This window comes from Peromyscus californicus, unplaced genomic scaffold (assembly GCF_007827085.1).
Source record: "Peromyscus californicus insignis strain IS unplaced genomic scaffold, ASM782708v3 Scaffold_22__1_contigs__length_63687245, whole genome shotgun sequence".
Lineage (NCBI taxonomy): Eukaryota > Metazoa > Chordata > Mammalia > Rodentia > Cricetidae > Peromyscus > Peromyscus californicus.
Genome location: NW_026294525.1, coordinates 37,723,489 through 37,751,146, shown reverse-complemented (window position 1 = coordinate 37,751,146; position 27,658 = coordinate 37,723,489). Strand labels below are relative to the sequence as shown.

The following is a 27,658-nucleotide window of genomic DNA, read 5'->3' as shown; positions in this document are numbered from 1 at the left end:
GAACTTCAGTATGTATAATAGTGCCTTTCCTATGATGTATGTTGTGTATAAAAATGAATTAATTGAAGTAAATACGTAAACAATTTTATCTTATAAATGTGCTTTGCTTTCTTTAAAATTGAAATTTGGTCGATGAACATGCGTGAGATTGGGTGAGTGTGAGAGCGCAGTAGGAAATTCACTCGCTGAAGCTGGTAGTGGGCGGCCATGGAGGATTTTGAGCAGAGGAAGAGCATGACGGAAGTGGTATTTGGGGAAGACTGTTCTAGAAGGAACCTTTTCCTTTCATTGGTTTACACTATTACAGCAAGTGTAGTGGAGGGTGTCGGGCGGAGAGAGGCTGAGCCTCCATGCAGAGAGCCACCGCTTCCCAAGTCCTTTCCTGAGCCTCTCCATGCTTTCGTTTCCACATTTGTTCAAGCGGGATGTTCCTGCTGACATGTTCCTGAAGGCGAAAGAGAATGCTGACGTGGGTTTACTTTTGAGCAAAGCGCATTTCTGGAGTACACCTAAGTGAGCCGTCTTCATTCTTACCCGTGAGAACGATTTGTGATGCATTACTAGGAAAGGGAGATGTTGTGCAGAGTATTTAAAAAAATTAGTGAGTAAGTAGCGTAGTGCAGCACTACCCCTCAGTCTTCTGGTCAGTGGAAGTTTTCGCTTTGAAATCACTGTTAATCATGAAGAAAGCGTTTCAGTTTGGTTTCCCATCCATAGTCGGCTTTGTGGCTTAAACATTCTCATGGTAGTGTTGTGGTTTGCTTCATTCCCAGCCCATTTGCATTTTGGACTTGACTCATGTGACTATTTCCTGGTTAAAGTTTATCCTTCATTTGTTTTGGACCATGTAACTCTACTCTACTTTATTCTGCCTATTAGCCATTGTAAACTTCTCAACTTATAGTTGCTTTATTTTTTTTTTTTAATTGCAGGAATATGACTCACTGATTAAAAAGGACGTTTCCAAGTACTTTGCACTTTTGGTTGTGTATTATGGATACCAAGGAGGAGAAAAAGGAACAGAAGGAACGGAAACAGAGTTATTTTGCTCGGTAAGCACTTATTTTGCAAAATTATATCAGTGGCTTAAAACAATAACACTCGAGAGGACTTTGGCCTCAAGAATTACTTGGCACTCTGTGTTCTGTGTGATTGTTCGGCAGGAGAGTGAGTGACCAACAGAAGTTAAATATCCTTTGTCCTTTGTAAAGTTAGTGTCTGAGGAATGACCCGTCTTTCTAAGTTGATGGTTCTCTGAGCCTCCAGCCCCTTGGATTGCAGTCCTGTGCTAACCTGTGGGTTGCTTGGAATTCAGTGCTCAGCAGCTTCCCTGGAGTGTTAATTCTGGGTGTTTAGCTCCTGCCGGTCAGGAATTTAATTGACTGGGCACTGATTTAAAATCTGACACATTTAAAGCATTACAGAGAATCATGACTAAGAAAACACGTGTTTTGTAGGTGGAATGGGTGAGATGATGTCATTAGAATCCCATGTCTTAAGGCTTCAGCTCCTCTAATGTACGTGTGCTTTATGATAGAGTATCTGGTGTCTGCTTGTTACAGGTTTGAGCCACTGTTTGGCTGTCACTCACTAATCATAATTAAATGATCGATAATACTGTTGGCCTCAGAGAGAGCCTGGGTTTCAAGTAATCATTATGGGCTCCTAAGTTGGTATGCTTAAGAACTGAATTTAACCTCACTGTATCTCCAACCTGCAATCTATGCTTGTAAAGATGCATTTCCCATTTTCTAAATATGGTCCCTAAAAGAGGATACTGAGTCCTGCCCTTTTGTAACTATTCTCGTGCCCTTCACTCTACCTGACACTCTTAACTACTAGTGAATTTCTAGGCTCCAGTTTCTCAGTTCAAGACTATTATATAAATGAACTCATATACCATATAAGTTATGGTAATTAGTTTTTTTTTCCTCTCTGTAATTTAGTCGTGATCCATCCACGCTGTTGTGTGTATTAGTTATCGCTAATTTATTCCTGTGCGTTAAATGGTTCTATTCCATGGATGGAGGATGTTAGTTTTTTAGTCAATGTTCTATTGAAGAACATTTGTTTCTGGTTTGGGCTGTTATAAGTAAAGCTGCTTGTTATCATCGATCTACAAATTTTTGTGTGAACATTAAAGTTTTCATTTCTCTAGGTTAAATACCCAATTGCTAGGTCAAATAATAAATTACTGTTTTATAAGAAACCACCAGTCTTTTCCAGAATGAATGGTGGTAGCACATGGCATTCCTTCCCATCAGCCATGTATGAGTGACCCTGTTTGCGCTGTCACTAGCATTTGACGGTGTTGGTATTTATTTTAGCCATTCCCAGAGTGTGCAGTAATAGTTCATCGCAGTTTTAATTAATGCCTAATGAGTCTGGTGTCTGTTCATATGAATACTACCGTCTCTAAATCATCAGTGAAATTTATTTTCATGGCTTTTACCCATTTTTAAATTGGAATCTCCTGGCTTTTACTGTTGAATTTGGGGACTTATTATACATTTTATGTATAGTCCTTTATGAGATGTGTGGTTCGCAAATATTCTGGTGCAGCAAATGGCTTGTTTTTATTTATTTTTAATTTTTTTGTTTTGTTTTTTTTTCTTTTAGTAGAACAAAAGTTTTAAACTTTGTTCTGGTTCAGTTTATCAGTTTCTGCTCTTGTGAATTGTGAATTGTGCTTTAGGTGTCAAATGTGACATTTCTGTCCTGTCCTAGATTCTAAAGCTATTCCTTCTTGCTTTATTTTTCTGAAGGGTTTTTTTTTAAATAATATTTTGTTTTTTATTTAAGGCTTTGTTTCATTTTGAGCTAAGTTTTGGATGTGATGTAGAATTCAGGGTTCTTGGCTCTCCCCACCCCGCTCTCTTTTCCTTTTTTCTACAGGTGCCCTATGGAGATAGTTCTAAAAGTGAGAATGCTTTTTATTCTGGCTATAAAGTGATTTCCAAATCCCAGTGCTAAAACCTGGTTGATGATGAACAACCTGCTCCATGTTAACTTCTTATCCTTAAAATATAAAGGGAGCCCCTTAAACCAGCATGCAGACCCACACTGGAAAAAGGCATAGCTTTTCAGCCCATAAACATCCACTTATTTGTGGTGTGTGTACCTTATCCTCTTCTGAAAAACAGTCAAAGGAAAAGGCATACAGAGCTAACAATGCATCCGTGTGACCTTGGCACTTTCTGGGGTTTAGATCAAGGTTAAAAAAAATCAGTGGGACTTTAAACACAGTTAACAGATTTGTCACTAGGAAATGCAGAGAACAAGGTGGAGAGGGAGAAGAGGAAAGGGAGGAGGGAAATGGGGAGAGAGAGGGAGGGAGAGAGAGGGGAGAAGGGGGAGAAAAGAGGAGGGGGAAGAGAAGGCAAGGAAGGGAAAGAGAAGAGGGGGGAGGAAGAAAACAGGAAAGAGGAAGGGAAAGAGAGAGAGCATGAGAGAGTTTACCCTATAGTTCAGCTATACAATGAAAGCCGGAAGTGGTGACATTATTAAAAAGCAAAAAGCAAAACAACAAAAGGATTCTACAAAAGAGTTAAACAACCAAAAAAAAAAAATTAAGAAAAAAGAAAGGAAGGAAGGGAAAAGGGAAGAAAGAAAGGGGAGCCACCCAGAGGGTAAATCATTCCAAATGCTTCCTGATGAAGCTCGCTTTGTCGTAAGGAGGAAGTGCCCAGTGGCACTTACTTGAGAGCCGGTTTCTGACATCACAGGGCAGCTTTGTCTGGGGCAGTCTACGTAAGGGCAGTCCAAGCAAGTCCCAGCAATCTCTGAAGGAGTGCAAGGTCAGGCCAAGGGCAAGGCCAGCTTGATGCAGTCACAGTTTTCCTCTAAACCAAATCACATACTTCACCTAAATCGCCTGATGTGTTCAGAGAAAAGAAAAGGCAAGATTGGCCCTGCTCTGCTTGCTACCACTGTATGTGTCCAATGGCCCCAAGCTGCGTTCGAACTGTTGCCCTCTGCCCCTCCCTGCCCCTTTCCTTGTTAGTAAATAGTCCACAGTTTCTGTGTGTGCTATTTTACCATGCGGTTTCATAAACGTTGTGTGACTGTGTTTGGTAAATACTCTCTTACCAAACCTCCTCCATTGATGTGCTTTTCAGTTACAGCAAGGTTAAATTTAAGAGTCTGCTTTAAATGGGCATAGTGCCACGCACTTGTATTCCTAGCACCAGAGTCTGAGGGAGATGGAAGGAGACTGAGGCAGGAGCATCTCAAGTTGCACATGAAGTTGGCCCCAGTAGGAAATCCCAGACTAGCTGTCCCTACAGAATAAGGCCCCACCTCCAGAAAGTAAATTTAAAAAAGCATACTTTAATAATCTCCCTTTGAATTGATGATTTGGAATATAGCTGTGTAACTCTTTAAGTGGGCAAGTGGATTCCCATTGGGTGGATTTACTCCGCATAAGTCCTGGTGAATTTTTAAGATGGCCTGACCTTGGCCACCTGGTTATCAGGAGCTTCCGTGGAGTTAAGAGTTTTGATGTAGTTGTTTAGTTGGATTGGTTGATTCTTGGGACCCTTCTTATGTCTTTGCAAAGAATTTGGAGACTCAAAGTATATTAGCTATGTATTTATTAACCCCTTGATCCTTAACAAGTCTTGAAAAAACCAAATGCAAGTCTAGGCATGGTCCTGTATAACTGTCATCCCAGCACTCAGGAGGCAGAGGTATCGGGATACCCCCACAAGTTTGAGGACAGTGAGTCTTCATTAGCAATTTCCAGATCAGACAGGGCTAATATGATGAGACCCAGTCTCAAGATAAAAAAGAAAGAAGAAAATAAAAACACCTCAAAACATCAACAACAAAAATAAACAAAACTCGTCATCAAGTGAAGAACTACATTATTGAATAACTTTATTCTTTGTCCTTCTGTGTTCTGGGGAAAACTTTAGGTGACATGGCCCTGCTGGCTTGCCTTACATTGTCGTAAAAATGCAGCTATTTCTTAATTAGGGCCGAATACGGCTCCCGCTCTTCCACACTCATTTGATATTGTTTGCAATCTGTGATTTTCATGTGGGTTCCTCTATATTGAGTGTGTGTGTGTGTGTGTGTGTCAGAGAGAGAGAGAGAGAGAGAGAGAGAGAGAGAGAGAGAGAGAGAGAGAGAGAGAGAGAGAGAGAGGGAGAGAGAGAGAGAGAGAGAGAGAGAGAGAGGAAGGTGTTAAGGATAATTCTCAGGGCCCCCAATATTCTAAACAAACACAACTACTAAACTGTACCTCAAGGCTCTTTAAACCTTTTGAATGCTGGCATAATGGTGCTTGCCGCCAGGACTGGTGACCTGAATTCCATCCCTGAGAGAGAAGGCACAGCTCCCACAGTGTGTTGTTCTCTTACCTCCGTGACAAGTGCTGGAGCGTGTACCTGCCCACACACATACCCAGGAAAATAAATAAACGTAAAAATCCCTTTAAAGTTCTTGGAAATATAGTGGTTCAGGATCAAGGGTTACCTGACGACTTTAGACCAAGTGGAAGGTTCCAGTAGGTTCAGGAAGGGGCTGCAGGAGGGTTGTGGGAGGACTGCGGGAGGGTTACAGGTTACTTTTTACCTCTGCAGAGTCTGGCGGGGCAGGCAAGTTGACCCTGAGTGACTCCTCAGACTGCTTTGTGCGCAGAGGTTTGCCTTCCCCAGACTTGCTGGCTCCCGCCTCCTCCGTTGCTTATCACCAGAAGCAGAACTGCCGCTCCCGCTCCCACCCCCTCTCTTCTCTTCCCCACCCCTGTCAGGGCCAGCGGTGTGGTCCCAGCCATCTCTGTCAGCAGCTGGGATGATAAAGGACGCAGAGTACAGAGCACACTGGAGCCCCCAGCCCCACCCCTCAGATGATGCTGCACTGCCACTGGCGGCCTCTGACCTGGCCATGGCCGCCCTCGGCTTCCCAGTTGCCGGCACAGTGAAGGTCACTTCACTAAACAGCCTCGGACGGGTCCTTGAAATGTCCTTTCCAGTTCTTCAGTTGCTCAGTGCGAATCATATTTTGAAGTTTTTATTGTATCATTTATTGATTTGCATGTATGTGAGCCCATGCGTGGTCACAGAGCCCACGCATGTCCCCGTGCACATGTGGCGATCAGACGGTCATTTTCAAGAGTCGGTTCTCTCCTTCCGCCGTGTTGGTCCTGGTATTGAATTCAGGTTGCCTGGCCTCACGACAGGTGCCTTTACCCACTGAGCCATCTTTGCCAAGCCCAGAGGAGACCCACGTTAAGATGACTGGGGAAAAAAGCAAGCATCCTCGCTGGGAGAGGGGCCGCATCAAGGAGGAGTCAGAGCTAGGCAGATGGTCCTCAAGTCCCTTCCACTCGCTTTTTTCTGAAGGGTGCATGGTAGACGTGCCCGTTCTGGCAGAGAGAAACCAAGATGGCCGTGCAGACAGGAAGGCTGGCTGGTGCAGAGAAGGTCCAGACAGTTCATCCCAGGCCTTCCTCCCATGGCGACCTGCACTTTGATCCTCACGCAGTTCTCATCCCCACAGGCTGGTCTCATCCTGTGAGCTGCTCCTGCTGTTGAGATCAGGGAGAAGGAACTGTTATATAACAAGCCAAGTTAGAACCATATGCTTCCCAGAGACACCGGTAGGTAGTACAGTTAGGTACCAGGAAATGATGCAGTGAATTAGATTGTCCAAAGGGCCTTGAGAAGTCTGAGTTTTCCACGTGTTTTACAGTTGGGCCCTAAGCCTATGAGGCAAATGATCAATGATGTACTGCCTTAGTCCCAAGGTACTTTAGATTCGGTGACTGGTAATCAAAGCCACTGGCATATCTCAGGGAGGCTCTCCAGAGAGGCACTACCAGGAAGATGTTGAGGCAGCCAGAGGCCTGGAGCTGATCACCTTTTATCTGTGATCAGCATCTTTTTCCAGGGTTCAGTGTAGTTATTACCCTCTTCCTCCATGCCTTGATGGGGAAGAGGCTTTGAAAACAAATCCATATAATCTTCGTAGGTAACAATCTTCATCCCCAAATAGGATTTGACTCTTACGGAAGTTTAGACCTAAAGATGCTGATAGCAGGTCCGCAGCAAAGCAGCAGCTAAGCCCACCTTTGTCTTCCCATCCAGAGCTTGTGCCCTGCAACCCTGCTTAGAACCGAGGGGCACCTTTGTGGCTAAGGGGAGCTTGTAGAGTGCAGCCTCTTAAACTGTGGCCACACCCCTGATGGAGTATCACTGAACGTGGAGGTCTTGAAAAAGTTGGCACCGATAAAAGGCTTCTTGACTTAGAATGACCAAAATGTAACTCCAAATCAAACGTATCATGAATTCCAGGGTGTACTGGGCAGTTTGATATCACGCAGCTGCGTCATACAGTTTCCCTGCAGCCTTTGGGTCTGAATACACAGCGTGTGAGTGTGTGTGTGTATGTGCCATTGTGCCACTCAGTGCTGGGAAATGTGGCCTGAAACACCTCTGCTCCGATTTGAGACTGTTGTATGCTGTGCACTGCAGTGTGTTTACTATTTATACAAGCTCTCTGCTTTTGTAGAAACACAGTTTAATTATAGAAAGCAAAGACTTATCTTTTTCCTACTCTTATTCCTTAGCAGGTAAGTATCAAGTTAGTATGTCTTTGGGTTAAATTATGTTATAATGATTAGTTTTTAAAAATTATTTTTATTATTATTTATGTATACATATATATGTCTCCATATGAGTGAGGAGGACAGAGGGAAGTCAGATCCCCTGGAGCTGGATTTACAGGCAGTTGTGAGCTGCCAGATGTGGGTGCTGGGTATTGAACTCAGGTCCTCTACAAGTGTGGTATGTGCTCTTAACCTCTGAGCCATCATTCCAACCCCATGACTCTTGATTTTTAAAAAACTAGGGTTTGAATTGCTGATCTGAGTTTAACTGTAAAAAAAATCATTTAATGAATTTGAGCTTGTGATTAGGACAGATGTGTAATACAGTAGTTTCTGAGGTACCTTAAATATATCTGTACACTTTGAGCTGTGTATTTGTGGAGTGACATTCTCCACCTTGACAAATATAAAGTAAAAATGTGGATCTTTTCTGAAGAATATTGAAAATGCTGAATGCACAGTAATCAGCCAAGAGTTAATCCTTAATGTAGAAACAAACACACCTGTCTTGTTAATATGTAAAATTGCCTTCATCTTCAATAAATGATAAAATTATATATACCAAAAATTATTTGAAAGTGAATTTATGATTTATTATCAGTAAATGTTTAATGTGTATTTGTGTTTTATAATACCTGCATATCCAAGGTCACATACAAGTTCCTCAAGTAAAAAGGAGTTATATGTAGAAAAAGTTTGGAGAATTCTGTTGTAGGTTAACTCAGGTTAACATTGTGTGACATGCTACTCCTCACAGTGTGGGTGGAACAGACATCTATGGGCAATCCTAGCAGCCTAAAACTAATTTAACCCATTGTAAATTAAATTGGAAAAATTCATCCTGGCTTCTAGAATTTCAAGTTGCTTATAAAAGACCGCTTCAAAGTATCTGGTTTATACTATGAAAATGTCTTGTGCTGTGTTTGGTCAAGTTTATTCATCTATAGTATTGTTAATATTAAAATATTAACCAACCAAGGTGCTAGGAAACACAGTCTATATATTTCACCTCTGCGATAGGGTTTGAATTTAAGTGATTTCATTTTCTTTTCGTTTTTCGAGACAGGGTTTCTCTGTGTAGCCCTGGCTATCCTGGAGCTCACTCTGTAGACCAGGCTGGCCTTGAACTCACAGAATTCCACCTGCCTCTGCCTCCCCAGTGCTGGGATTAAAGGCGTGTGCCACCAGTGCCCAGCTGTGATTTCTTTTTCTAAATTTAGAGAGATTGCGTCCTTTCTAAAATGAGTGGTTTCTCATAATAGACAGAACAATAGAACTATACCTGACACAAGGCCTCACTTTCCCTTGAGGTTGAATACAGACCCTTATCATGTGTGGAAGACATCACCTGGATGGTTCTGACTGGTCTATGCTGCCACCCTGGGTGGGGACAGAGGGACATCCTTTCCCTCTCCAGCCCCGCAGACCAGTACTGGATCCTAGAAAGAGTCTTATGGGCAGAGCGGTGCCGTGTGAACTGTTGCCCCTTTAAACTTAAGCCTGTAGCTTGTTTCACCCTGCTGGCTGTGGCCCGTTATAGGTCTGATTGTCCACAATATGTCTGAAATATAAGGAGAAACCAGTTACCCGCTGGGCTCAGATAGCCATCGGGTCACAGGTTTTGACTGTATTGATAGATGAAAAAGAAAACAAAACAGTTTTAAGAATCTGGTCGGTGTTAACTGTACCTTCTTAATACTTGTTCATTTTACTCTATCAGGTTCGCTGTGCTTCCAGCTCACACAAGGTAATGGTGAATGTGAACATTTACTGGTACTTCCAAAGTGCCTTTGCAAACACTTGCTTTATGTACACACTGATCTTATGCGTAGGTTAAATGCAACGAGGAACCTATTGTTCAGGAAATTAAATATTGCAATCACTTAGCTTTCAAATGGAGACTCTGAATTCCACGCCCTCGTCCAGCTGTCTTCATCTCCAGCTGTTTTATCCCCTTCCGTGTTGTCTCGGTTTATCTTGCACACAGTATGTATTCTTTTGCCTGGTCTGACAGGTGGGTTTGAACACCATGTCAGTGTTGTAATATGCTAAGTAGTAGAAGCTGTACCTAGGTTGGAAGGTAAAATGTTTTAGTGGTCTTTACTGGAATCTTATTTGATCGATTCAGAGATCCATCCAGGTTGCCTGTTGGGTAGTTTGCCTGGAGGGGCCCACAGATCTGCCTAAGGGGTGGGGAACACATTCTGCATAGTTCTGATTTGTTTGCTGTCTTTAGGCAGTCTCCTCTCAAAATGCCACCTGGCAGGAGAGGACCCTGTAATGGTTCAGTGCTCTTCCCATGAGCCAACACGATGATTGGCATATAGCCAGTGTTAAATATTTGGTGACCATGTGAAAGACAGCATATGGCAAACATCATCTCTAATGCAGAACAGAATGGTGAGTGAGTCTTAATTTTTATCACCATAAGGTTTTTAGTACTCAGCGGTCTTCATTAATCTTAAAAATATTAAGAATATTTCAAAAGCATTGCTTCCTTTGACCATTTTACTAATTTCCAATTAAACTTCCACATGCATTGCACTGTCCTTTAAATCTTTCCTTTCCTCTTTCCTTGATGGGGTTCAGACCAGGCAGCTCTTGAGGGAATATTTATGTATTATGACTGTTCATTACAGGGAAAACATCTACGGTCAAGTTTGACCTGCTAATGTTTCCAGGAAATCATTAACTTTTTCCTGGTGATTAAAAACAAGCTTGTGAATACTCAGCCATTAGCAGCTAGAACCATGTGCTTTGCTTTCCTTGCAGGGGCAGGCTGAGCAATTGGATTGAATTCCAAGGACCATTTTGCTTCTTAAGCTGTAGGTTACAACCCATTGGGGAGGTCAGTCATGAAATCCATTCAGTAGATGGAAGCAGCACTTAAAATCTTTAATTGGAACATAGTCATATATATATATATATATGTGTGTGTGTGTGTGTGTATATGTATGTATGTATATATATATATATATATATATATATATATATATATAGAGAGAGAGAGAGAGAGAGAGAGAGAGAGAGAGAGAGAGAGATACTGGGTGACATTTCAATACATGTATATAATATGTTATGGTCAGATCAGAGTAACCAACATATCTGTAACCACAAACATTTATTGTATTTATTTCTTTGAGTTCAACATCTTCTCTACTAGCTATTTGATAGGTTCTCTTGCAGCCCATGCTGTTCTGAAATTCCAGGATAGCCAAAGATGGCCTTGAACTTCTGATCATTCTGTCTCAACTTCCCAAACGCTAGGATTACAGGATTGAACCACCTTGCTTGACTGTGCCCAGGCTTCTGAGACTTCTGTATTGGTTTCCATAGTAGCTGCACAAATCTTCATTCCTATCAATGGTGTGGGTGAGTTTTCCATCTTCCACATCCCCACTAGTCAATCAAAGTGTGATCGTATGACATCTCATTTTTTTTTATTTCATTTTCCTGATGCATAATGATACTGAACATTTGTATTTATGTTTTCTTTGTTTTCTTTTTATTTACTTTTATCTGTGTGCATGTGTCTGGGTTTGGGTGTAAAGCAGGTTGCACGTCAGCAAAGTAGGTTGTCTCAGGACAACTTCTACCGTGTGGGTCCCAGGGAGTCAACTCTTTCCATCAGGCAGGTCAGAAAGTGCCTTGACGTGTTGAGTTACTTGAACAACCTCATTTTTATGTATTTGTTGACCATTTTTATATTTCTGCTTTAGGGAAATGTCTATTCAGAGTGGATTATGGTGGGCAACCTGGATGAAGTAGAAAATAGTAGCATTTGTTATTTATTGTCAAAATAGATGACTTGTGAAAAATATTATATATATATATATATATATACATACATACTAGTAAATTGACATTTAAAAAACTTCGTCCTATATATCTTTGAATATCTTTGAAATTATTTATCCAATAGGCATTAATACATTTGTTCAAAAGTAGCCTTGCAAAAAGTACCTTCTAAAAATGTTTTCCCACACTGCAGCATCACCGAGCCATATTAAAGTTAGCTAAGAGTTAACAACATGAAATCTCAGGTGAGTCCGGATGCCCCATATCCTAGATATTAAATTAACCTAACAACCCTATGCCAAAGTGTTATCAGGAAGCTCAGGCTACTTTGCTTTGGGGCCTCCTATGGGTTTCTGCTCCATAGAGCTACTTACTAGACATGGGTATCGGGTATAGTTTTCTTTTCTCTACGATGGGTGTAATCATACTACCTCCTTACTGAGGATGTTAAGAGGACCGAGTGCACTGAAATACATGGACTTGGGCTGGTGAGACGGCTCAGCAGTTAAGGGCACTTGTTGCCCATGCAGAGGACAGGGTTCAGTTTGCAGCACCCACATGGTGGCACACAACCATCCGTAGCTCCAGTTGCAGGAGACGCAACACCTTCTGAACTCAGAGGTACTGGAGACACACACATGGTGCACATACACGCATGCAAGAAAAACATTCATGTACATATTTTTTTAATTCTAAAAGACTTTAAAATACATGCTCTTTAGACAAATACTATAAAAATAAGTGCTAATGAACCTTGTGTGATGGCGTTTGCCGGTAATCCCATACTTGAGGTTGAGAGGTAGGAGGATTGTGAATTCCGAACCAGTCTGGGCAACATAGCAAGACATGTTTCTTGTAAGAAAAAAAACAAAAAAACAAAAAAAAAACGTAAATTCAAGGAATTTGTATAATTCTTGAAATTTGTCCAGGAACATGTTTTAGTCATAATCTTCAGTGAAGACCAAGGTGAAATGACAGACTGCCAGGGAAGATGAGTGTGGTAAGCTATTCACATTCTGTGATTCCTGGGTTATTTATTTGTGTGCGTGTCTGTATGTGTGTGTGTGTGTGTGTGTGTGTGTGTGTGTGTGTGTGTGTGTGTGTGTGCGTGTGTGTGTGTGTGCGCGTGCGCGTGTGTGTGTGTGTATGTACATACTCATGTGTATACTTTGTATATGCTTTTGTGTTTCATTGTTTTTTTAAGATTTATTTTTATTTTATGTGTGCACATGTTTTATCTGTGACCATGAGATCACTTTGTCTCAAGGCTATGAACTGAGTATCTGTGCTACTCCTCAGAGAATTTATACATTATATATATATTATATATTTAATATATCAATATAATTCATATAGTATATAAGATACAACTAGGCTATGGACCAGAAAATGCTTTGTACTCCAGCTATGTGGAACTTCATAGCTCCCACTTGCAACTCAGATGTTGGTGATTTTAGCAGAAATCTCATCCCCCCCCCCCACCTCTTTTTTTCCCCAGAGGCAGTTCCAACTTAACCATTTTTCTGCCTCAGCTTTCTGAGTGCTGGAATTGTGAGCATACACTACCACATCCAACTTTAGAAATTTTCCTCTTTTTCTCCCAAAACCTTGGATCTGAAAATTCCAATAAACAGCTGTCCTCCCAGCATCCTCATGTACCAAGTCCCCCTAGCATCCTCATGTACCAAGTCCTCCCAGCATCCTCATGTACCAAGTCCTCCCAGCATCCTCATGTACCAAGTCCCCCTAGCATCCTCATGTACCAAGTCCTCCCAGCATCCTCATGTACCAAGTCCTCCCAACATCCTCATGTACCAAGTCCTCCCAGCATCCTCATGTACCAAGTCCTCCCAGCATCCTTGTGTACCAAGTCCTCCCAGCATCCTCATGTACCAAGTCCTCCCAGCATCCTCATGTACCAAGTCCTCCCAGCATCCTCATGTACCAAGTCCCCCTAGCATCCTCATGTACCAAGTCCTCCCAGCATCCTCATGTACCAAGTCCCCCTAGCATCCTCATGTACCAAGTCCTCCCAGCATCCTTGTGTACCATGTCTTCCCAGCATCCTTATATACCAACTGCTCCCAGCATCCTCATGTACCAAGTCCTCCCAGCATCCTCATGTACCAAGTCCTCCCAGCATCCTCATGTACCAAGTCCTCCCAGCATCCTCATGTACCAAGTCCTCCCAGCATCCTCATGTACCAAGTCCTCCCAGCATCCTCATGTACCAACTGCTCCCAGCATCCTCATGTACCAAGTCCTTCCAGCATCCTTGTGTACCATGTCTCCCCAGCATCCTTATATACCAACTGCTCCCAGCATCCTCATGTACCAAGTCCTCCCAGCATCCTCATGTACCAACTGTTCCCAGCATCCTCATGTACCAACTGTTCCCAGCATCCTCATGTACCAGGTCTTCCCAGCATCCTCAGGTACCAAGTCCTAATCATGTGCCCTCCCAAGCATCTTGGCAAATGAGTGTTCCTGGGCAGGGTTCAGACATGTCACATCTGTGTCCCAACCTTTGTGGTTTAGCATCATTTGGCTTCTCTCCTACCCCTTCTGTCTTTATTTCTTCCTTTGATTTCTCTGTTTCTTATACTTTGCTCTCTCAAAACCGTATTTTCTGTATACATCCACACGTTCTTCTCATATCCTATATTGTGAACACCACTCTGGAAAACCCATCTTAAGGTGTGGCACTGACCTCTTGAGGCCTTTCCAGTTTCCTTTACCCTCCCCTTCTCCCCCACACTGGACTCAGAGGGCGTTAAGGGCCTTGAGGACCATTCTCAACCTTCTCCTGGGACCCTTGACACAGTCAGTCTTGGAAGTATATCCAGTAACTCTGTCCATTTCTCTGCCTTATTTGTGTATTATTTACTGTTAGTTCTTGTCTGGGTTCTTGGTTCCTTACAAAAGTCTAGCCCCATGTGCCATACTCATCAGTCATGAGTTGTTTGCTGTGAATAGTAGTTTGTGGATTATTAACTATTTGACAGAGACTGGTTTGTATTCTTGTGTAACCTCAGACTAACCCCACAAAGTAGTTGCTGTTATCATCCCTACTGACAAAGGTGTCACACTTCAGACGTGTTATGCCACCAGTGCAGGGTCACAGAACTAAGTGGTGGCAGATGCAAGTCTCAGTCGAGTCTCATCTGACCTCTCAGCCACACTGTGTTGGGTTCTTACTGAAACCATGTGGATTGGCATTTGATAGAACCTTTTGAGTTCTCAGTACATGTGGGAATCACCCACTAAACGATAAAATGATGAAGTGTATTTAAGTACTGGGTATGTGTATTCTCATTCTTCATACAAAGGTTTTCTTAAGAACTTTGGAACAAGCTAGGGAACCTGCGGTCTGCCAACGTGACTTGAAAGTGACCGTCTGGCAATAGCACCAACCAGGTCTTCTGACCTTGTCTTTTCGTGGTCTGACAGGAATCCCCTTGTTTTTTATTCTGTCTCTGTAGTCAATGCGGGATCTGTAAGCTTACTCATATCTGTCTTGAAAGTGATGACAGCGCTTGGACATTTTTATACACTTCTCCTTTCCTTTGTTTACAGCTCAATATGGAGATGACCTGGAGAGTTAGGGCTCAGGTTATTTTTTGCACTTTATTTTTTTAATTATACAGTGTTACGTCAGACATTTTCATTTTCATGCAAGTGTATAGTATACTTTGATTATGTTCCTCCCACACACCCTGTTACCCTTCCCTTTCTTTCCCCTCCCCCTCTCATTAGTTGCTTTTCTTCTCCAGACAGTTTCAGTTCTCCTTTTATGTCATTTGTCATACATGATTTCATGGGTCTATAAAGACCAGGATGTAAGACAAAGTGCTAAACAGTCTTATTAATAAAAAACCCGGAGCCAGATATTGGGGTTAAAACCTAGAGATCAGAAAAGCTGAAAGACGCCAGCCATGTCCTCACCACTTGGAGATTCTCTGCTAAAAGAGACCTACATCTTGTTTACCCACGCCTATATGTCTTTCTGTGCCCTGCCATCTCATTTCCTCTGTCTGCCCACCTACATCACTTCCTCTTCCTGCCCAGCCCTGTCACCTCTTGTTTGTCTGTACAGACCTCCAGACCTTTATGGTTAACTAGTGTTGGAAGTAAAGGCGTGTATCACCATGCCTGACTCTGTTCCAGTGTGGCCTTGAACTCCCAGAGATCCGGATGAATCTCTGCCTTCCGAGTGATAGGATTAAAAGCTTGTGCTACCATAGCCTGACCTCTATGTTTGCTATAGTGGCTGTCTTTTTCCTCTGATCCTCAGATAAACTTTATTGGGATACACAGATAAAATATCATCATACCAGGAGCCACAAACAAGAGAAATGTCTGATAGTTCTCTTTCTGAGACTGATGGAATTGTTTTAACATTCTCCGGTCTTTGCACTTTCCTTGGTGGTCTGTCCATTGTGAGCATACAGCGCTCTTGACTACTTGTTCTCACTTTGCCCTCCTCAACATAAATCAAGTTAGAACTGGAATGGGTAGCAGGCCAAGTTTAAGGAGACCTGACAAGGTACAGGTTGGTCCACGATTTGCAAACTTGATTCAGCATCCTACCAAGCAGTGAAGATGCCAGCCACAGAGAGCATCCATCTCAGTGGCCTGGGGGGAAAGGGAAAGTGAGTGAGTTGGGTGGAGGAACTTCTCAGTTTCCTCTGAAGCAAGAGAGCATCCAGTGGCTGCTGAGACAGGATGGGGATAGGTGCGGGAAAGGGTCTTTGCTCAATCAGTGTTGTTACTGGCACATGAAACTGATTTTATTATTTGAAGAAGTCATTGATGACTTGATGTTAGGCAGATGAGAAGTGTGGCCCAATGGCTGTAAGATGAGACCGGAAGTGTTTAGATATGAAGAATGGTCACCCTGTCATTTAGATATGGCAAACCGTCAGATGCATATGGATTATATAAATAAAATTTTCAAATGTTTTTATTAGTTTATTAGAATGCTTGGTAGGGTAGATGGCAAATTGTAACCATTTGTATTTATGAAGCACCCAAAGACCATTTATTTGTGTTTTAAAATATTCTTTCTAAACTAAAGAAAAATACTGCTGAATCACTACTCTGGCTTTGTCAACTGTAATTTGTCCACATATTTGAAGGCATTTAATTGTACAGAATACATCTATAGTATAAAGCAGAACAGAACCAAAATAGATCCTCTTTGGAATAGATGAAGTCATTTGCATTATTAGCAGTCATGGATGACTGAAGTCATTTCTCTTGTTTTCTACGTGCGTGAGACTATCTGGGTTGATTTTACATGTTACAATTTCCAGCTGGTGAGTGGTAGTTGTTTTAGGTGTTACATAATGTGATACGAGGTAGATGCACTGTGATGTTTCAGGGTAATTTCATCAGCAGAAGAGAGCAGCCTGCTGAAGTAGTTGCTTTGTTCCCAGGAGGTGATTAAACAGAGGCTACTGAGGTCCCTGGTGGAAGCAATCTCCATTTCAGTGGTTCCATTTTCTTTTTGCTTAAGGGCAGAACATTTTCTTTGGCTTTTGTTAACAATTTTAAGTAGATAGATAACCAGAGAATTTATTTTTGTTTTGTTTTGTTTATTTTGAGACAGGATCTCTCTACATAGCCCTGGATGTCCTGGAACTCACTGTGTAGACCAGACTGGCTTTGAACTCATAAATATTCACCTGCTTATGCCTCCCAAGTGCTGGGATTAAAGGTACATGCCACCACACCTGGTTGAGAATTGAATTTTTTGAGCCATAACACCAGACATAGACAATGTGGATATTTTTCCTTTACAAAAGTAGGTATATTAGGGGGCTGGGGAGATGGCTCAGAGGTTAAGAGCACTGGCTGCTCTTGCAGAGGACCCAGTTCAGTTCCCAGCTATCACTTGACAGCTCACAACCATCTGCAACTGTCCAGTGTTCTCTTCTGGCATGAGACTCTCTCCGTAGGTATCAGACTTGCACAAGGTGTACATTCATACATGCAGGCTAAACACTCATACATATAAAATAAGTAAACCTGAAAAAGGATTTAAAAGTGAGTATATTTGAGGCATAAAAATGAGTTATAAACTCACAAATATATTATTTTAAAAAGAATATATTTTAAAATATATTAAGATCCTATATGAAATAGACACTTATATTGTCTTTTAAAAAAGATTTTTATTTTAGTTTATGTGTGGGTATTTTGTCTGCATGTATCAATGTGCATGTAGAGGTCAAAATAGGACATCAGATTCTCCAGAGCCGAGTTTGAGATGGTTGTTAGGTGCCGTGCGAGTGCTAGGGAACAGCAGTACTGTTAACCATTGGGCCATCTCTCTAGCCCCATTTATATCTTCTTTAACAGATCGTTGACCTTGTTATCAATTAATTTGGTTATGAACCTGACATATATAATCCTTTCCCTCTTCATCCTGTTTATTTTAATGTACGAGAGAGACCATTTTGGTGTTTATGTTATCAGACACAACACAGTTGTGTAAGACTCCTTCCAGTTCTTAGACTCAAACAATGTGAAAATTTGTCGGTGCCGTGTAGTAACTGTGTTTGGATTGCAATATGGCATCATTTGTGTTATGGGAGGAAAGATCTGCACCACTGGTATCTAAGGCCTTATGAGCTGGCACCTGTTATGCCCAGAGGGGACAGTGGCAAGCAAAGCAAGCATGGTCCTTGATAAAGTGTACTTTTCACAGAGACGTTAGACTAAGCAAAACCCAAATGCATTAACCATTCAAATTGCATTTACTATGGGGAAGACAACAGGATATTATAAAAGGGACTTAGGCAGCAGGCACTTTAGGTAGGAGGGACGTTCAAGAAAGATCTCTGGACAGAAATGGCACTTAAATGTCATATGATATTCTACCATGGACAGTACACATCATTAGTGTTATTTAATAATTTGGATATGAGCTGGAATGCACTAGTGATGTTTGCGTTTAGAAGGAGGGCTGTGGGTGGGGAGAAGGAGGAAACTCTTCTATCTGGGGGAAACACTTCGCTGAAAAGGCCACAAAGTGACAAAAATCTTCCTGTATCTGCAAAGCTGTCAGGGCATCTTGAACAGAATGCTTTAAAGGAGAAACAGTCAAGAGTGAAGAGATATGTTAGGGCAAGTCACGCAAGGCTGCATGGGTATGTTGAGGAGCTTAGACTGAATAACTCGATGTGTGGAAAGGGGAAAACTGAAAAGAGCAGGTTTGAGAAGGAACCCGACGATTTCAGTAGGCATGGGTTAGGTTTGGGATGCTTGTGAAACAGTCCAATGGAACCACTAACTTCACAGTTGGGCGTGTGAGTCTGGTGAGAACACAGAGTGGGTTTGGGCTGACGTGGAAGTTTAAGAGTTCTGGGCCCCAGCCATGGGAAGGAATGTGATCCTATAGGCAGAGAGCATAAAATCAGCAGAGCATAGCACCAAGTGGAAACGTTAGCGCTTAGTGGTCTAGTACAGAAAGGGAGGTAGAAGGAGCCCAGAGGAAGTGGAATCATAGCATCCAGGTGAGTGGGACATTTCAAAGGAGCAGCAGTTTAGAAAGCAGCAGAAAGATAAGACAAAGACTGAAGACTAAACCCGGACTGACTTGGCGCACATGATGAAGACTGAAAAGCATCCGATAAGACTGACCACTTGGAAACTATGGAGATAGCTCCACTAACAGAGTGTTTACCTGCAAGTGATAGGACCTGAGTTCAATCCCCAGAACCCATGTAAGAAAAGCCAAACATGGTGGCAAGTGTTTGCAATCCCAGTGCTGGGATATATACATGTGGGTGCACACACACACACACACACACACACACACACACACACACACACACATGCACACACACACACACACACACACACACACACACACACACACACACACACGACCGTTGGAGGTTACTGGTGAATGACTGAATAAAAGCAGCTCTGTGCCCAGATAGAAGAAGCCTGTTCTATAGGAATGGAGTCCAAGATTCGAGGCAATTCTTTTAGAACCCTGGCTGAAAAGAAGGCCAGAAAATTTTTGCCATGCCATGAGGAAGATGATGGAACCAAGGAAGGGTTTTTTTTTTAATTTTTTTTTTTATAAGATTGAGGAGGCGGCATGAGATTATGCTTGAGATTAGACATCCCCCAGGGAACTCAGAAAACTGACCTCTGTGTCATGTCAGAAGGATAGCAAGGGTGGTCAAACAGGGCATGTGGCACACTAGGTCATTTATAGCCTGGCCTTGTGGGGCCTGTAACCTGTTAGAGAGTTTCATGTGTATAGATTGGTGGTACTGTGAGTTCTCTTTAGCTCCTTGTTCACTGTGCCAGGCGCTTTACAAATATGCCCACTCTAAATCCTCAGAACAACCCACGAGGAAGTTGGTAGTGCCTGTCCCTTTTTTCGCAGGCAATGCTCCAGACTTGAATGTACAGGAACTACCACAGTCACACAGCTAGCTAGCAAGAACTATGGCCAAGTCTTCTTCCTACTTCGTCCAGTGCCCAAACTTTTATTCCTAACTACTGCCTTCATAGTGTCCTCCAAATACAGTGTCAAAATAATTAGAGTAACTCTCTTCCATAGTAAAAAAACTTCAACTGTGGTATCTTACGTGAAATTCATTTACATTTTTAGCAGTTAAATTTATAATTCCAAATTCAGAATTTTAATTCTAAAAATTAAATTGTTAGTTTCCAGAAATTTTTGTAACTGTTGTTAATAAGATACTATTATAATATGCCTCATGTGATCTGTCTAAAGGTAGTTGAAGAATTTCTGTGTTTCAGTTTACTGAATAGAACTTTTATGTCATTTAAAGAAAGGAATGTATAGCTAATGCTAGGAATTAGAGACCCCTGGAGGTATTAACATTTTTCCTTACTGACATGAATTTTTAAAATAAGTAGGCATTTTATAAACTGATTTTAATATTTCAGTGCGTCAGTGTAATCTATTATAGATGAGTACCGATCATTCATGCCTGCTTCAAGCGGAGACAGCTGAACCCGACGGTCCCTGTGGTTGTGCTGGTAGAGGAACGTGATGCCTCTTGAGAACATCGTGGGCCTGTTACAGCGTTCTCTCCTTTGAACTGAAAGCAAGCTGCTTGCAGCAGACCTGTTTCCACATGTTCACATAAGCACCACACAGCAAAGTGGCTGGGTCTGCACAGCTTATTTCTTTCCTTGCATTCAGAATTCTGAGTATCCTAGAGCTTTTAATGAGCATGGCATTTCACAGTGGGTTCATTTTGTAGGAAGATCCTATGGGGAATCCAGCTGTCCTTAAGAGTTTCAGGCGATATGATCATTAGGTGATGTTCTGTCGACACTGAGGGGTAAGAAGAGATGACATTTTCTAAAAGAGTCAGGCTCGGGTCAACTTCCTACTTTATTGATGTTTACTGAAGTTACTACCATGCCTAACTTCCGTAATTGCAAAGTCTTCAGTTGAAAAACTGTTTGTCTGGCCTACCTTGTAAGGACATCACAATAGGCCCTTTCCAGCGTGGACTTGACCTTTCCTGGCTTTGAGAATGTCCCCAGGAACTCCCCAGGTCCCTGTTTCCTTATTTGAAGAATTCTGACCAGTAGAAAGATTTCTCAGATTTTAGTTAAAATGTTCTTCCCTTTTACATATTCCCATTTTTCTTTTTGGTTAGACGTGACACTTAATTAGTTAACTCTCTCTTAAATGCTGTCGTTGCCACATGTATTTGAAGACAGTGTCGTGTTTTCCATGAGCTTTCTCTTTTCTAGGCTCAGTATCCTAAGTTTTGAAATCTTACCACCCGAGGCAGAGGTTTCCCCATCTTGGTGTGGAAATTCATTTACAGGAATAACACTTTTTTTTTTATTAATATACATTATGTTCCAATGGCAACAGTTTTGTTCGCAATATAGGGAGAGAAAATTCATTTTAGCTGTATATTCTATTCTTCCAAAGATTTTAAAGCTTACTTTTAATACTGAAAACATATTTCAGCCAAAAACACTACCTGAACACTATGCTGCTGTATCCTTAAGACTGAGCTGGAAGAGTTTGCACATTGTGGCACATTAATACCATCAACACCGTAAGTAACTACAGGTGTCAGTTTCCTAAAAGTCCATTTCTGTACGTTCCCTTAACTAAATTCTGTGGCCCAATTGGTGCCATCTTTTTTTCTTAAAAGTCAGAGGCAGGCATTTTCATGGTCTTGTTGAGACCTTGGCATGCTATTCTGTGAACTCTGTCTCAATATACCTAACCCAGCAGCACTATCATAATCATAACTGTGGTTGTGTCCACTTACTCTAGTACCCATGGTATCTGGCTTTTAGCACCCAGTAATTCACCTTCAAAAGATAACAAACCAGTTGTCTAATCCCTGTTGGTTTACTTTTGGTGGAAGTTATCAGACTGCTCAGTATACCATTCCTAGAAGCTGATATTTTGGGGGGTTTTCACAACCAAATGACTTTTGTATTTTTTTTCTTCTAAACATTTTTTTTTTTGGATTCTCCAGAGATGATATGTAGTGATTTGTCAGCTCTGAGTTCTCTGTTATGCTCCAGAGCTGACTAGTAATGATTCTGTAGCTGAGAGGCTCACTTCCCTATGGGATTAGGTCTTTCATCTTGTGTTTCATTTTCCTCCGAGCCGTGGAAGCTTTGTCCTTTTCAGTGGCTGACACATTTATTTGATACAGCCACAAAATGGACTGGAGCTACAAAATCACATCGACTTAGCCTCTCTCATGGGCTAACTTATCCACTGGGCCCCAGGCTGTGAGTCTCCTGTTCCTTGTCTCCATCCTTTCAGCATCCAGCATCCCTGACGCTTCCGGGTTGTTCTCTTTTGCATTGTTCATAAGCATCTCCTTGTTCAGGGCTGTAGCTTTCCATCGTTGTTTCTGTTGCCTGCTGCTTACTTTTCTGTGTGCTCAACTGTGGATCTTTTTGCCCAGTGAAATCTGACTCCATCAGGCCACATTTGATTCTTGACATGCCTTCCTTTGTGAGGGAAGAATTTGATTTGGAAGAATGTATCATCCCCATCGAGCCAATTTCCCTTGCATTCTCTAGATATTAAATTGCATTCTGCGTCTTTTAACATAGGAAATAGACAAAGGACTTCCTAGAAGAGAATGCATGACCCAGTGTAGTAATATGTTTCCTAATAAGTTGATGCAATGGAATAAATATTGGAAACAAGGTGATTGGCAGAAGTCAAAGATGTAGGGCAGAAGAAAGGACCTCAAAAAAGTCTTGGCTAGCAAAGTGTGGCAGCTCAGACCTTTAGTCCCACCAGTGGGGGAGGCAGAGGCAAGCAGAGCCTGAGTTCTAGGCCAGCATGGTGTACATAGGTAGTTTCAAGGCAGCAAGACCTGGTTTGAAGAAGGGGCATTGTGTTGTGTTCAAATGTGAGTGAGTGTTTTCCATGAAGGAAGGAGGAAGATGGCAGGCAAAGAGGAGACCATGTGGGGGTGCACACTTGTGGAGGTGCACACTTGCAGAGGTGTACACTTGTGGAGGTACACACTTGCAGAGGTACACACTTGTGGAGGTGCACACTTGCGGAGGTACATACTTGCGGAGGTGCACACTTGTGGAGGTGCACACTTGCAGTATATACTTGCGGAGGTGCACACTTGCAGTATACACTTGTGGAGGTGCACACTCGTGGTATACACTTGCGGAGGTACACACAGAGGTGCACACTTGTGGAGGTACACACTTGTGGGGGTGCACACTCATGAAGGTACATAGCTTTTGCATGTAACAGTGACTCTGAGGGATGCTTTGTTTTTGCTGAGAGAAGTGTGTCTTTTGGGTCAGTCCTTTCACACTGTCTACTAAATAATTCTATATATTCCATTTAATTTATAGCCAAAATGTACTAGGAAGGTAAGATGAAATGTCAGTGAAGGCCCAAATCTTTAAGATTCATCCTGAGAATTTCAAAGACACTGGGTAACCCCTTCCACTCTCCCATCAATCTCTTCACCATGTGCTTGCAAGTTCCTCTGCAGTAATTGTTCGGATAATTCTTCAAAGGGTGGTCTCCACTTTGTCACTTTGGATACTGAAGTATCCTTCCTTGATCAAATTTTGGTTGCTTTCAATCTCCCTAAATATATTACTCATTAAAAACAAAACAAAACAAAACAAAAAACCTATCAAGCATTCATGAATCAATCCCAGGATCTATTTGTAACTTTTCAGGTAAAAGCCACACACTCAGCAGGTCCTTGGTTAGTCTCCTACATTTGGAATTTTCCCACGGGGTGGGGGAATGAGTCTATGGGGCCACAGCAATTGGTTTTTAACTAGTCTGTTTGCTATTGGTTAGTACAGAGCCTTGAATTAAGGCTTATGAGAATCTAGCATTTTGGGATGCTAAAAGATCAGTTTCCCATGAGCTTTGCCTGGTGGGTTATGTAAAATTCACAACTAATTGGAGAGAAGTAGTGTGCCAAGTTTCTCCTTTGGAGAATTCCTGCTCCATGCAGGGGGTTCTTTACTAGGACTCCTAAAGGGTAGCAGGAATCCCAGTGCTCCTGTTTTAATGGCCTAATGCTCCAAATGTCAGGCATGTGGGACGTCATTGCCCTGTCTTCTCACAGCATAGTGTGGCCTCTGGGGTACCTTTCTCTTCTGCCATGTGTTCTTCCTACTAAAATTCTCTTACCCTGCTCAGATTTTCTCTAGAACTTCAGAATGTTTTTGTTTTTGTTCTTCTGTCTTATATACATTACTTTCCAACCTTGAGAAATTATGGTAAGAGAAGAGGTGGTATTTCTCAGTATAAAATTTTGACTCTAATCTGTTGAGGTTTTTTTGGTTCTAGAAATTTCATGATTTGTTGATTCGCACTCATAAAGTTAAGTGATCTGCATAGTTATTTAACGTCATTAAAGATAACATGAAAAGTTAAGAAAAATTATAATGAATGCACAACATCATTTAGTTAAGTGAGCAGATATCTAGACCCTCAGAGGCACAAAGTATTGGGGTTGATCTTTCAGTATTTCAGTAGAGGTGGAGCCTTAAGTTTCTCTAGGAACATAGGGTTTTGGCCCACCTCCAGCACTGGCTGCCAGCATTTTTCATGTAACATCCCAAGGAAACATACGTCCCTAGTAAAAGGAGCCTGGTTGTTCAGCCCGTGCTTCTTTTAAGACATGGGCTGAGCACTCCCTTCTGAACTCAGCACTGATGTCCTGCCTGTGCACAAAAGGCTGTGACACCTAGTTTAAGCCTCATCCCCGCCCCCACCCGCCCTGTTCTCTTTGTAGGTCCTGTAACATTGTTTCCTCTGGGAGAAATAAGGGACTTTTCAAAGAACTACCATGCTAACCTTTAAATCCTTAAACTATTACTTAAAAGAATCACCACCCATAAAAGTGATACCGAGAAATGGCAGGACCTTTAAAATTAAGTTGAACTTTGATTCACTGTGGAAGAGCATTCATTAAAAGAAACTTGTAGGTGGTTTTCTGAGAAAAGTAAGTATAGACATTTGGCTTTTACCATAGCACTCTTTAAGAATCACTTATCTGTGTGTCCTAAGTCATTGACAGAACAAACGGAAATGACTGAAATTGTAGATCATACTTATTAAATATGTACGGTCACAATACAGTTTATTCTCTTCATGCTCTAAGGAAGTATGAAGGGTTAAGAATGCAGCTTGGTGGCAGGTCACTTGACCAGCATGTGGGAGGTTCTGGGTTTGACACTGAGCACTGAAAAAAAAACAAAAAACTAAAAGGTTTCCTAAAAAAACAACTAGAGATTTTCATTCCTTAAATAATTGATCTGTGGTATGTGATTTAGATTTGCTTTGTTCATTTGTGTAGATGTTTAGAGCTATAAATATGTTACCGTTTACCTAAGCTAACTTCTTGGAGGTGAGTTACTGAGTCCTGGAGGTTGCTGTTTAACCAAGGTCACCAGACTCTCAGCTGTTACAAGCCACAGAGATTTGCTCCTGGCAGACTTCTGCTTTTATCTCAACAGACTCATTTCAGCCCAAGTGTTTCTCTCCCTGCAAGACCTAACTGAAGGCTGACATGACGTAGGTGACTCACTCCCGAAGCCAGTTTCTCACCCAGTCCCTGGCATTCATTGGTTCATGATCTTGCCCCAAGACACTCAGGCGTCCATTTTATTGTCATATGATAAAAAACCACCAGCTTCTCCTCTACCAGCCAAGCACAGCTTACCAGCTTACATTTGGGAGTCATTCATGTGGGGAAAAAACAAAAACAAAACAAAACAAAAAACCCTTACCTCTTATGCAAATTTCAGTAGCAAGTAACAGAAAACAGATCAAAGTGCCTTTAGGGGTTTACTGGTTCATAGAAAGTCAAGGTCCAGGGCTGGATTTGCCTCTAGATATTCTTGGAGCAGAGGTTCAATGTCATGTGATTCAGTATGTCTGTATGTAAACCTTCTCATACTTTGGGCTTTTCTACTCCTTACTTGGTAAATGCTTCTGACTCAGAAGCCCCGTTGTACAACAGCAGGTACTGCTAGTGTGTTTACCTGCAGGTAACTTAGGTCCAAGGTGTCCCATGATTGGGTGAGCTTAAACCATGGGCCGTCTTGGAACTAGCCTTGCAACCCTGCAGCTAGGGAAGCTAGGCTAGATGATTTGACTGGGCTCAGTTGTACCAAGTGTTTCTTTCCTTTCTGGACTTGGGGAAGAGCCCCACCCGAATGAATCTACCACTAATGAAGGATATAAAACAAGGAGAAATGGGGGGGGGGAGCAGCAAAAGTCTAACACAGTTTTCTGTAGTGTGCGAGACATTGAACTAGGCACTGCATTTAAGACTTTTGTAAAAAGCAGAATGATACAGACTGAGTTTTAACAAGTTTCTAGACACAGGGGTGCTTTAAGAATATTTTTGTCAGTTTTACACATCAGACCTAGAACCTTATACGTGCTTAGCATGCAAATCCTACCCAACCCTATCTGCAGTCCCACTGGGGTGTTTGGAAGACTGAAAATATACTGAATTCCATTACTGAATGCATAATTTCTTGAAATAACTTTTATTGACTTTCCTAGGTGAGATTCTATGATTTAAAAATACCTCTTGGGAAATGAAATGGAAGAGATAGTTTAGTAATTATTGTGTCATTGTAAAGTACTTAACTCATTTACCATTTTAAATATTATGACAATTTTACATAGAATTTGGAAAACTTAATATATTGTTAAATGATAAATTGCCCCTGAAAGAATATCTGAATATAGAATTAATATTGATTAGATAGATATATTGATATATTAATGCATTGATAGAAAATATCTTTTTGTTTGCGTAGTAATACTAGTGATAAAATAATAGGTCATGCTGAATTTATGCTTTTTCCTGTTCCTCCATCAAACTATAATGTATATGTGTTGTGGAATTTAGTTTAAGATGTGTTACATTTGTTTATGCTGTGGAATATTTGTTTAATGATGCAAAGATGTGTTGCATTCTTTTATGTTGTATTTGTTTAACTCTGTGAAGCTGTGTTACTGTGCCTGTCTAAAGCACCTGATTGGTCTAATAAAGTGCTAAATGGCCAATAGCAAGGCAGGAGAGGGCTAGGTGTGGCTGCCAGGCAGAGAGAATAAATAGGCGGAGAAATCTAAATCTGAGAGAAAGAGGAGAGGAGGGTGCCAGGGGCCAGCCATTCAGCCACACTACCAGCCACAGGGTAAGAAGGGAAGAAAAGCATATGGAATAAAGGAAGATAAAAAGCCCAGAGGCAAAAGAGAAATGGGTTAATTTAAGTTGGAAAAACTGGCTAGAAGCAAGCCAAACTACTGCCCGGCATTCATAAGTAAGAATAAGTCTTTGTGTATTTATTTGGGAGCTGAGTGGTAGGCCTCCAAAGAGTTAAAAAAGAAATCAACTACATATACATAAGTTAAATATTGAGATCCTCTTTTCAAGGAACTCTTTCTGTGGGAGGATGACTGGAGAGTCCCCGGAAAATAGCAAGAAATGGCAAGTAGCAAGAAATTTGTCTCCCTTTCCTTTTATTTGAATTATAGTTGATATATTCTTGAAAGAGTCTCAGACATAATTGAAGGTGTATTAATTTTCTCCTAACTATTGAGATATTGCTACCACCCCATTTTTTTTTCTTCCAGAAGATTTTAAAATTTCAACCCAAGTAGAAATTGCCTTGTCATTTATGAACAGCTATCGAGAGGGAGAGAGCTTGGAGAGAGGGAGAGAGGGAGGGAGGGGAGAGAGA

The 27,658-nt window shown here is 41.6% G+C and overlaps 1 protein-coding gene across 4 annotated transcripts in view; it reads left to right on the top strand.

The window, feature by feature from the left end:
• The window catches only part of Ncoa7 (nuclear receptor coactivator 7), a 149,448-nt gene that overhangs the window by 24,380 nt on the left and 97,410 nt on the right, over window positions 1–27,658 (top strand). For all 4 annotated transcript variants that reach the window (XM_052751286.1, XM_052751285.1, XM_052751288.1 and 1 more), the window contains exon 2: window positions 933–1,052. In XM_052751286.1, coding sequence (XP_052607246.1) covers window positions 994–1,052 — 59 coding nt within the window. In that variant the 5' untranslated portion in view covers window positions 933–993. The remainder of the gene's footprint in view (window positions 1–932; window positions 1,053–27,658) is intronic.